This window comes from Ranitomeya imitator, chromosome 1 (genome assembly GCF_032444005.1).
Source record: "Ranitomeya imitator isolate aRanImi1 chromosome 1, aRanImi1.pri, whole genome shotgun sequence".
Taxonomy (NCBI): Eukaryota; Metazoa; Chordata; class Amphibia; order Anura; family Dendrobatidae; genus Ranitomeya; species Ranitomeya imitator.
The window spans coordinates 527,010,030-527,022,987 of record NC_091282.1 but is presented as its reverse complement, the minus strand read 5'-3'; the positions used below and the strand labels follow the sequence as shown (position 1 = coordinate 527,022,987).

The 12,958-nt window shown below is 40.1% G+C and overlaps 1 protein-coding gene across 1 annotated transcript in view; it reads left to right on the top strand.

Moving 5' to 3' along the window:
- The window catches only part of SUSD1 (sushi domain containing 1), a 466,537-nt gene that overhangs the window by 93,447 nt on the left and 360,132 nt on the right, over positions 1-12,958 (top strand). Inside the window, exon 3 of the mRNA XM_069767010.1 lies at positions 2,709-2,861. Within this exon, the coding sequence (XP_069623111.1) occupies positions 2,709-2,861 (153 nt within the window). The remainder of the gene's footprint in view (positions 1-2,708; positions 2,862-12,958) is intronic.

The following is a 12,958-nucleotide window of genomic DNA, read 5'->3' as shown; positions in this document are numbered from 1 at the left end:
GTTATTTAACAGTGACCGCAAAGAAAAAGTGCAATTTGCCATTTAATTTCTCTCTCCTCCGATGTGATCGCACATCAGAAGAGAGACAGAAATAGGATCCCCGATACCCCCCATACTTCCCAGTGTCCCCCGGTATGCCTGGGCCCGAATTCATCCTCCTGCGTCTCCAATGTCTTCTTCTGGGAAGAAAATGTTGGGCGCATGCGCAGTGCACCCGCCGAGATCTGTCGGCTGGCACCAGGCAACAATAGGGAGATTTTTCCTATTGCTTCATTTTGGTCACTGTGATAGACCCCCCTTTATCACCCCCTTAGTTAGGGAAAAATAATAAAATAAAGAAAATATATTTATTTGCATTTTCCAATTAGGGTTACAGTTGGGCTAAAGTGAGTTGGGCTAAAGTTAGGGTTAGGGTTGGGGATAAAGTTAAAGTTTGGGCTAAAGTTAGGGTTGGGATTAGGGATATAGTTAGGATTAGGGTTAGAGTTGGGATTAGGGTTAGGGTTGCGATTAGGGTTAGGGTTTGGATTAGGGTTAGGGTTGAGATTAGGGTAAGGGGTGTGTTGGGGTTATGTTTGTGGTTAGGGTTGGGATTAGGGTTATGGTTAGGGTTGGGATTAGGGTTAGGGCTGTGTTGGGGTTAGGGTTGTGATTAGGGTTATGGTTGGGATTTTGGTTAGGGGTGTGTTGGGTTTAGGATTGGAGTTAGATTTGGGGAGTTTCCACTGTTTAGGTACATCAGGGGGTTTCCAAATGCGACATGGTGCAACCACTCAGAACAAACATAGCGCTCGCAGACCATTCCATCAAAGTCTGCATTCCAAAACGTAACTACTTACCTTCCGAGCCCCAGTGTGTGCCCAAACAGTAGTTTTCTCTTATATATGGGGCATCAATGTACTCAGGAAAAATTGGACAACAACTTTTGGGGTCCATTTTCTCCCGTTAGCCTAGTTAAAATAAAAAATTAGGGGCTACCAAATCATTTTTGTGGGAAAAAAATGATTTTTTATTTTTAAGGCTCTGCGTTATAAACTTTAGTGAAACATTTGCGGGTGTGAAGTTCACACAACATATCTAGATACGCTCATTGGGGGTCTAGTTTCCAAAGTGGGGTCACTTGTGGGGGTTTCTACTGTTTAGGCACATCAAGGGCTCTGCAAGCGCAATATGACACCAGCAGACCATTCTATCAAAGTCTGCATTCCAAAATGGCGCTCCTTCCCTTCTGAGCCCTGCCGTGCGCCAAAACAGTAGTAATCCCCCACATATGGGGTATCAGCATACTCAGGACAAATTGCACAACAACTTTTGGGGTCCAATTTCTCCTGTTACCCTTGTGAAGCTAAAAATTTGGGGGTGAAAAGATCATTTTTGTGGAAAAAAAGATTTTTTATTTTCACGGCTCTATGTTATAAACTTCTGTGAAGCACTTGGGAGTTCAAAGTGCTCACCACACATCTAGATAAGCTATTTGGGGGTCTAGTTTCTAAAATGGGGTCACTTGTGTGGGGTTTCCGCTGATTAGGCACATCAGGGGATCTCCAAACTTGACATGGTGTCCAATCACAATTTCAGCCAATTCTGCATTGAAAAAGTCAAACGGCGCTCCTTCCTTTACAAGCTCTGCCGTGTGCCCAAACAGTTGTTTACTGCCACATATGGGGTATTGAGGAGAAATTACACAACAAATTTTTGGTTCATTTTCTCTTTTTACACTTGTAATAATAAAAAAAAATGGTTCTGAATTAAAATGTTTGTAAAAAAAGTTATGTTTATTTTTTCCCTCCACATTGCTTCAGTTCCTGTGAAGCACATAAAGGGTTAATAAACTTCTTGAATGTTGTTTTGAGCACCTTCAGTGGTGCAGTTTTTAGAATGGTGTCACTTTTGGTTATTTTTTGTCATGTATACACCTCAAAATGACTTTCAATGTAATGTGGTCCCTAAAAAAAATGCTTTTGTAAATGTTGTTGTAAAAATGAGAAATCGTTGGTTAACTTTTAACCCTTATAACTTCCTAATAAAAAAAATTGTTTCCAAAATTGTGCTGATGTAAAGTAGACATGTGGGAAATGTTATTTTTTAAGTATTTTGTGTGACATATCTCTCTGATTTATGGGCAGAAAAAGTAAAAGTTTGAAAATTGCTAAATTTTATAAATTTTTTCTGTTTTTTTCATAAATAAATGCAAGTTATATAGAAGAAATTTTACCACTAACATGAAGTACAATATGTCGTGAAACAACATTCTCAGAATCAGCGGGATCTGTTAAAGCGTTCCAGATTTATAACCACATAAAGTGACAGTGGTCAGAATTGTAAAAATTGGCCTGGTCATTAAGCTGCAAATTGGTTCTGTCACTAAGGGGTTAAATCTCAGTCCACATCCTGGGGTGGAGATAAGGTGGACAACTTCCCACCAGCTCTATGGTTGTCCACAAAAAACCAGCCCCTAAAATGGCCTATTAACCCCTCACATAGTGTGCTGGAGCAAACTTCTAAAAGTGTCAAATCAGTGAAGTTAATAGCCTCAGTGAAACATCTCCCCTCAAGCACTTTGCCAGTGACTTTGTCACAAGATGTGTATACATACGCATACATAAACAAATAGCACAGTATGTACTTAATTAGATGCTGCAAATATTTCATAAATTTAGCTTGTATCTCTCTGCCACATGTAATATTTGCTTTCAACATTTTAACAGATAAAGATGAATGCCAAGGGACACATAAGATATGTGGAGAACACACAGTGTGCCATAACACACATGGAAGTTACTACTGCATATGTCTAGAAGGGTACCAACCATCAAATAACCATGAAAACTTTATACCTAATGATGGTACTTTTTGTACAGGTGCGTAGCAGAACCTTTCAACATTTATATATGGTACAGCAAATAATTAACATATATACATTTGATCCTTGAACGTTTGTGAACCCTATAGAATTTTTCATATATTTGCATAAATTTTATCTAAAACTACATCAGATTTTCAAATGAGCCCTACAGAGAACCAAATTAAACAAATGGGTCAAAATTATTAAACAATGTCATTTTTTTACATGAGGAAAAAGATATGATCTCACATGTATATGAGTGGTAAATGCATGTGAACCTTTAGGATTAGCAGACAATTTAAACGTGAAATTAAATTCTGGTGTTTTCAGTTGATAGGGCAACAATCAGGGGTGAGTGGGTGACCTATTTTATTTAAAGAACAGGAATCTATCAAAGTCTCATCTTTACGATGTATGTTTGTGGAAGTATACCATGGCACGAACAAAGGGGATTTCTGCGGACCTCAGGAGGAGAGTTGTTGATGTTCTTCAGGCTGGAAAAGGTTACAAAACCATCTTTGAAGAGTTTTGGCCTCTCCAATTTACAATCAGAAAGGTTATGCACAAATATTGGACATTCTATACCACTATTGCCTTGGTGGTTGAGTGACAAAAATCTCTCAAAGAGCGAGGCATAAAATAATCTGCAAGGACACAAAGGTAACTCCTAAGCAAGTAAAGACTTCTCTCACATTAGAGCCCAAAATCAGGAGGACACTGAACAAGAATTGTGTGCAAGCAATGGTTTGCTAAAGATTTGCAGTTTGCTCAGTTTGCTAAAGATCACCTGGACTTGTCAGAACACAATTAGAACAATGTCTTTGGGATGGTTGATAAACTGGTAATTTCTGAAGGGTTCACAAAATTTCAAACACCACTGTATGACCCTAGAGAAGATGTACTTGCTGCTTTAGATTTAAAAATTGGTCATTACTTGTAGCTAAACACTTTCTGTAATTTCATATGTGCATTTCACATGATAGTTGGACGGTGCACCTTTGTATCTTTATACAGTTTTAGACTTTCTAGGCAGTTTTGGTAGTATTTAAAAGAAAAAGATCTGTCTCTAAAAAAGACAGCCATATGTTTTTATGATGAGCATAATTCTTTTGCAAAAATATTCATGTAAAGTATGCCAGACAAGAATTTATATTAGGTATAAGAGAAATGTATGTAACTTTTCTGGCAACATATGCAAAATCTACCATACAGCATTCACAAGGGTGATAATTTTGGCACAGTATCTGTCTGGTCTAGGCTTGTCCTGTGCAACTTTAGGACAGTGTTAATATACTGCAATATTCGTACTGGGGAATGCTATATTTGATTTAGACCACATTCTGTATATTTGGACCAGTGTTGTTCTTTAGATTTTTATGTGTCCACTAGATTGTGGCCTGATTCTAACGTATTGGGTATTCTAGATTATGTAGGTAGTATATAGCACAGGCTACGTACTATATTGCACAGTGACGTAGTATATAACACAACCGACGTAGTATATAACATAGCTACATAGTATACAGTTAGGGCCAGAAATATTTGGACAGTGACACAATTTTCGCGAGTTGGGCTCTGCATGCCACCACATTGGATTTGAAATGAAACCTCTACAACAGAATTCAAGTGCAGATTGTAACGTTTAATTTGAAGGGTTGAACAAAAATATCTGATAGAAAATGTAGGAATTGTACACATTTCTTTACAAACGCTCCACATTTTAGGAGGTCAAAAGTAATTGGACAAAAAAACATAACCCAAACAAAATATTTTTATTTTCAATATTTTGTTGCAAATCCTTTGGAGGCAATCACTGCCTTAAGTCTGGAACCCATGGACATCACCAAACGCTGGGTTTCCTCCTTCTTAATGCTTTGCCAGGCCTTTACAGCCGCAGCCTTCAGGTCTTGCTTGTTTGTGGGTCTTTCCGTCTTAAGTCTGGATTTGAGCAAGTGAAATGCATGCTCAATTGGGTTTAGATCTGGAGATTGACTTGGCCATTGCAGAATGTTCCACTTTTTGGCACTCATGAACTCCTGGGTAGCTTTGGCTGTATGCTTGGGGTCATTGTCCATCTGTACTATGAAGCGCCGTCCAATCAACTTTGCAGCATTTGGCTGAATCTGGGCTGAAAGTATATCCCGGTACACTTCAGAATTCATCCGGCTACTCTTGTCTGCTCTTATGTCATCAATAAACACAAGTGACCCAGTGCCATTGAAAGCCATGCATGCCCATGCCATCACGTTGCCTCCACCATGTTTTACAGAGGATGTGGTGTGCCTTGGATCATGTGCCGTTCCCTTTCTTCTCCAAACTTTTTTCTTCCCATCATTCTGGTACAGGTTGATCTTTGTCTCATCTGTCCATAGAATACTTTTCCAGAACTGAGCTGGCTTCTTGAGGTGTTTTTCAGCAAATTTAACTCTGGCCTGTCTATTTTTGTTATTGATGAATGGTTTGCATCTAGATGTGAACCCTTTGTATTTACTGTCATGGAGTTTTCTCTTTACTGTTGACTTAGAGACAGATACACCTAATTCACTGAGAGTGTTCTGGACTTCAGTTGATGTTGTGAACGGGTTCTTCTTCACCAAATTAAGTATGCGGCGATCATCCACCACTGTTGTCATCCGTGGACGCCCAGGCCTTTTTGAGTTCCCAAGCTCACCAGTCAATTCCTTTTCTCTCAGAATGTACCCAACTGTTGATTTTGCTACTCCAAGCATGTCTGCTATCTCTCTGATGGATTTTTTCTTTTTTTTTCAGCTTCAGGATGTTCTGCTTCACCTCAATTGAGAGTTCCTTTGACCGCATGTTGTCTGCTCACAGCAACAGCTTCCAAATGCAAAACCACACACCTGGAATCCACCCCTGACCTTTTAACTACTTCATTGATTACAGGTTAACAAGGGAGACGCCTTCAGAGTTAATTGCAGCCCTTAGAGTCCATTGTCCAATTACTTTTGGTCCCTTGAAGAAGAGGACGCTATGCATTACAGAGCTATGATTCCTAAACCCTTTCTCCGATTTGGATGTGGAAACTATCATATTGCAGCTGGGAGTGTGCACTTTCAGCCCATATTATATATATAATTGTATTTCTGAACATGTTTTTGTAAACAGCTAAAATAACAAAACTTGTGTCACTGTCCAAATATTTCTGGCCCTAACTGTATAACATAGCCCCGTAGTGTATTGCACAGGTATGTAGTATATTGGTCAGCCACGTAGTATATAGCAGAGCCACGTAGTATATAACATAGCCATGTAGTATATTGTACAGGCACGTAGGATATTGCACAGCCACTTAGTATACAGTGGGGCAAAAAAGTATTTAGTCAGTCAGCAATAGTGCAAGTTCCACCACTTAAAAAGATGAGAGGCGGCTGTAATTTACATCATAGGTAGACCTCAACTATGGGAGACAAACTGAGAAAAAAAAATCCAGAAAATCACATTGTCTGTTTTTTTATCATTTTTTTTGCATATTATGGTGGAAAATAAGTATTTGGTCAGAAACAAACAATCAAGATTTCTGGCTCTCAAAGACCTGTAACTTCTTCTTTAAGAGTCTCCTCTTTCCTCCACTCATTACCTGTAGTAATGGCACCTGTTTAAACTTGTTATCAGTATAAAAAGACACCTGTGCACACCCTCAAACAGTCTGACTTCAAACTCCACTATGGTGAAGACCAAAGAGCTGTCAAAGGACACCAGAAACAAAATTGTAGCCCTGCACCAGGCTGGGAAGACTGAATCTGCAATAGCCAACCAGCTTGGAGTGAAGAAATCAACAGTGGGAGCAATAATTAGAAAATGGAAGACATACAAGACCACTGATAATCTCCCTCGATCTGGGGCTCCACGCAAAATCCCACCCCGTGGGGTCAGAATGATCACAAGAACGGTGAGCAAAAATCCCAGAACCATGCGGGGGGACCTAGTGAATGAACTGCAGAGAGCTGGCACCAATGTAACAAGGCCTACCATAAGTAACACACTACGCCACCATGGACTCAGATCCTGCAGTGCCAGACGTGTCCCACTGCTTAAGCCAGTACATGTCCGGGCCCGTCTGAAGTTTGCTAGAGAGCATTTGGATGATCCAGAGGAGTTTTGGGAGAATGTCCTATGGTCTGATGAAACCAAACTGGAACTGTTTGGTAGAAACACAACTTGTCGTTTTTGGAGGAAAAAGAATACTGAGTTGCATCCATCAAACACCATACCTACTGTAAAGCATGGTGGTGGAAACATCATGCTTTGGGGCTGTTTCTCTGCAAAGGGGCCAGGACGACTGATCCGGGTACATGAAAGAATGAATGGGGCCATGTATCGTGAGATTTTGAGTGCAAACCTCCTTCCATCAGCAGGGGCATTGAAGATGAAACGTGGCTGGGTCTTTCAACATGACAATGATCCAAAGCACACCGCCAGGGCAACGAAGGAGTGGCTTCGTAAGAAGCATTTCAAGGTCCTGGAGTGGCCTAGCCAGTCTCCAGATCTCAACCCTATAGAAAACCTTTGGAGGGAGTTGAAAGTCCGTGTTGCCAAGCGAAAAGCCAAAAACATCACTGCTCTAGAGGAGATCTGCATGGAGGAATGGGCCAACATACCAACAACAGTGTGTGGCAACCTTGTGAAGACTTACAGAAAACGTTTGACCTCTGTCATTGCCAACAAAGAATATATTACAAAGTATTGAGATGAAATTTTGTTTCTGACCAAATACTTATTTTCCACCATAATATGCAAATAAAATGTTAAAAAAACAGACAATGTGATTTTCTGGATTTTTTTTTCTCAGTTTGTCTCCCATAGTTGAGGTCTACCTATGATGTAAATTACAGCCGCCTCTCATCTTTTTAAGTGGTGGAACTTGCACTATTGCTGACTGAATAAATACTTTTTTGCCCCACTGTATAACAGTCACATAGTGTATTGCACAGCTACATAGTGTATTGCACAGCTATGTAGTATATTAATCAGCGACGTAGTATATAGCATAGCCACGTAGTATTTAACATTTCCACGTACTATATTGCAGAAGCACGTAGTATATTGCATAGCTACGTAGTATATTGCACAGCCACGTAGTATATAACAGAGCCACGAACCAACACAGCCACATAGTATATTGCACAGCTACGTAGTATATAACACAGAGCACATAGTATATTGCACAGCCACGTAGTATATTGGACAGTCACATTGTATATTGCCCAGCTACATAGTATATAGCACAGAGATGTAGTATATAACAGAGCCCACGCAATATGTAACACAGCCCATAGTAGTAGTATATAGCAATGTGGGCACTATATGAGTGGTTAAAAAAGACTTAAAATTAAAAATAAACATATACTCACCTTGAAGTCCTGGCGCCTGTGTGCGGTGCACATGGTAGCTTCCGGTCCCAGGGTTGGTATGAGCGCAGGACCTGTGATGATGTTGTGGTCACATGACCATGACGTCATGGCAGGTCCTTCTCGCATAGCATCCTTGGCACCGGAACCTGCCGCTTTCACTGCCGAGGACAGCGCGTGACGTCAGAAGGTGAGAATAACCTTTTTTTTTTAAATTATTATTATTATTTGTAACATTAGATCTTTTTACTATTGATGCTGCATGCGCAGCATCAATAGTAAAAAGTTGGTCACACAGGGTTAATAGCTGTGTTAATGGAGTGCGTTACACCGCTGTCCGTTAATGCTGGCATTAACCCTGTGTGAGCGCTCAGCGCTGACTGCAGGGCAGTAAAGCAGCGGCCATTTCGCTGCCAGATTATGGCCGTCGCTGATTGGTTGTGGCAATGGTAATAGGTGTTTTGCCACGACCAATCAGCGACTTGGATTTCCATGACAGACAGAGGCCGTGACCAATGAATATCCGTGACAGACAGACAGACAGACAGATGGAAGTGACCCTTATACAATTATATAGTAGATACAACTGTTGAATTCACACTACAGTATTGTAACTCTTTTCTGGCTCTGAGTTTTAAGGAGCCATAGATCAGAACCCAGAGAATTCCATCCATAGTGTTCTCTTATATGGAGGAATACAAACGCCATCATTATGTATTTGTAAAGAACTAACAGAACAAAAAGTGTGACACAGTCAATGAGGTATTCTTCCCTAGATGTTTTGCTTCTCGGGAGACTACCTTCATAATTTAATGCCATTTAGAATCACCGTGGAGCAGCACGCTTTAAAACTATTGTATAATTTGCAATGCAACACATTTATTAACCTTACACCATGAATGTAAGTTTTTTAAAACTGAAGTGGAAAGTAGATGTGGATTACTGCTACATATTTAATTATGAACTTTTTGAAGGTGTTGCAAAATTTCCACTACTGTAATTTTCCAGTAGATGGATTGAAAAAACATATGTAGAAGTATATATGTAGATATCCCCTTGAGAAAGCAGAGTGCGAAATGTGCACAATTTTTATAGTTTGTAATACATTGACTATATGATGAAGTCCTTAATCATATCCTTACCCCTATACAGTGGGTAAGGAAAGTATTCAGACCCTTTAAATTTTTCACTCTATGTTTCATTGCAGCCATTTGGCAAATTCAAAAAAGTTCTGGTTTCACATTAATGTATACTCTTGACCCCATCTTGACTGAAAAAAAACAGAAATACAGAATTTTTTGCAAATTAAAAAAAAAACAACGAAATATCACATGGTCATAAGTATTCAGACCCTTTGCTCAGATACTTTTATTTATCTCACATGCTGTCCATTTTCCTGTGATCCTCCTTGAGATGGTTCTCCTTCTTCATAGGAGTCCAGCTGTGTTTAATTAAACTGATAGGACTTGATTTGGAAAGGCACACACCTGTCTATATAAAACCTCACAGCTCACAGTGCATGTCAGACCAAATGAGAATCATGAGGTCAAAGGAACTGGTCAAGGAGCTCAGAGACAGAATTGTGGCTAGGCACAGATCTGGCCAAGGTTGCAACATAATTTCTGCAGTACTCAAGGTTCCTAAGAGCACAGTGGCCTCCATAATCCTTAAATGGAAGAAGTTTGGGACCACCAGAAGTCTTCCTAGACCTGGCCATCCAGGCAAACTGAGCAATTGTGGGAGAAGAGCCTTGGTGAGAGAGGTAAAGAAGAACCCCAAGATCACTTTGGCTGAGCTCCAGAGATGCAGTAGGGAGATGGGAGAAAGTTCCACAAAGTCAACTATCACTGCAGCCCTCCACCAGTCGGGCCATTATGGCGGAGTGGCCCAACGGAGGCCTCTCCTCAGTGCAAGTCTGAAGAAATGTGGTGCACTCTGTATCTTGAAGCAGTAGGTGCAGGCTAAACAAATAGTCACAATTTTCATAGAGAAATAGCCGCACACTGACGTTTTGAAGGTTATGCAAAAAATATTCTCTCTTTATTAGTGCGTACAGACATCACCAGGTGTTCAATAGCATAAACAGGATTTGGCGGACAATAAGGTTAACGTTTCGACCAGGAGTGGTCTTTGTCAAAACCTCACTTTCAGTAGAGGTGAAGGGCGTGCAAGAAATGAAAGACTGAGTCCAGTGTGAGCGTTGTTAGTAGAAGCATTCAAGCGCTATGTCCGTCTCATTGGTGATGCAGTCTCCTCAGTGCAAGACATATGAAAGTGTTTGCTGTGCTCTGGGGTCAGGTACTTCCGGGGTTAACTCGGATGGCCTCTTTCTGGGCCCTGGGAGGCTTTTTATAGCCTCACTGTGAAGTCAGTCCTTGTCGTTTATACTCTGACCCTTGGCTGAGTGTGTCTGATCCTGGTGCGCCTCTGCTTTGTGCATGTACTATTGTTTGTCTCTTTGGTTTCTGATCTGGTCCCGTCCCTGTTGTGATTCCTGCCTGCTGTTTATGTACCGTCTATTGCCCATTCTGGTTTTCTCATCTCTTGCTACGTCCTGAATAGGGTTGAGCGAAACGGATTGGCCAATTTCAAAAGTCGCCGACTTTTGGCAAAGTCGGGTTATGTGAAACCCGACCCGATCCCACTGTGGGATCAGGTCGGAGGTCTGCGATCTTCACTCCAAAGTCGGGTTTTGTTTTTTATATATATATATGTATATATATATATATAATTGAGACATATATATATATTTATATTTACTTCAGCGCGATATAGCAGAAAAGCCGGTAATTCAATTGCCGGCTTTTCATTTCTCCTTCATAAACCCGACATGATATGAGACATGGTTTACATACAGTAAACCATGTCATATTCACATTTTTTTTGCATATTCCACACTACTAATGTTAGTAGTACCCTGTTTTTTACATCTTTTACTAGCACTTGCGGATTACTGCAACATTTTTTCAAACTGAGTGTTTTTGGTTTTACTATTCTCTTTTGTGTCTTCAGGTTTCTTGGTGGTGTGTGAACATGATAATACAGACTTGTTCACTGTGCAAGTAGCCCATGTGTTCCTGTTTCCATAATTGTTCTCTTGTGTCTACAAGACTGGGGAGTTCCACCACTCCTCTTGGGCGATCTGCACAAAAGCTGTTCTACCCTGTATGCACACATGGATTTTTCCTCTCTGAACCCTGTTCACACAGGTTATATACAGATGATCAGGTTTTTAAATACATCAGATAGGGATTGCATACATTAGTTAGGACTGCTCTGATAAGGGTATACCGTGAAGATTGGTAGAGCAGCTTAGTATACATTTTTTGCAAAAAACGTATCAACCAAATACCCTGTTTTTTACATCTTTTACTAGCACTTGCGGATTACTGCAACATTTTTTCAAACTGAGTGTTTTTGGTTTTACTATTCTCTTTTGTGTCTTCAGGTTTCTTGGTGGTCTGTGAACATGATCATACAGACTTGTTCACTGTGCAAGTAGCCCATGTGTTCCTGTTTCCATAATGTTAGTAGTGTGTATGTGCAAAATTTGGGCGCTGTAGCTATAAAATTTAAGGGTTAAATCGCGGAAAAAATTGGCGTGGGCTCCCGCGCAATTTTCTCCGCCAGAGTGGTAAAGCCAGTGACTGAGGGCAGATATTAATAGCCTAAAGAGGGTCCACGGTTATTGGCCCCTTCCTGGCTAAAAACATCTCCCCCCAGCCACGCCAGAAAAGGCACTACTGGAAGATGCGCCTATTCTGGCACTTGGCCACTCTTTTCCCACTCCCGTGTAGCGGTGGGATATGGGGTAATGAAGGGTTAATGTCACCTTGCTATTGTAAGGTGACATTAAGCCAGATTAATAATGGAGAGGCGTCAATTATGACACCTATCTATTATTAATCCAATTGTATGAAATGGTTAAAAAAACACACACAATATTGCAAAGTATTTTAATGAAATAAACACACAGGTTGTTGTAATATTTTATTGCACTCTCAATCCACCTGAAGACCCTTGACCTGTAACAAATTAAAAATAATAAACCAACAATATCTCATACCTTCCGTCGATATGTCCCACGATGTAAATCCTTCTGAAGGGGTTAAAATATTTTACAGGCAGGAGCTCTGCTATAATGCAGCCTAAATAGGCACTGTAAGCGGTTTATACCTTGTGGGAATAAAAGGAATAGAAATAGGAAAAACCCAATGTGGCTAAACAAAGAAGTAAGACAGGCAATTAACAGTAAAAAGAAAGCATTTGCACTACTAAAGCAGGATGGCACCATTGAAGCTCTAAAAAACTATAGGGAGAAAAATACTTTATCTAAAAAACTAATTAAAGCTGCCAAAAAGGAAACAGAGAAGCACATTGCTAAGGAGAGTAAAACTAATCCCAAACTGTTCTTCAACTATATCAATAGTAAAAGAATAAAAACTGAAAATGTAGGCCCCTTAAAAAATAGTGAGGAAAGAATGGTTGTAGATGACGAGGAAAAAGCTAACATATTAAACACCTTCTTCTCCACGGTATTCACGGTGGAAAATGAAATGCTAGGTGAAATCCCAAGAAACAATGATAACCCAATATTAAGGGTCACCAATCTAACCCAAGAAGAGGTGCGAAACCGGCTAAATAAGATTAAAATAGATAAATCTCCGGGTCCGGATGGCATACACCCATGAGTACTAAGAGAACTAAGTAATGTAATAGATAAACCATTATTTCTTATTTTTAG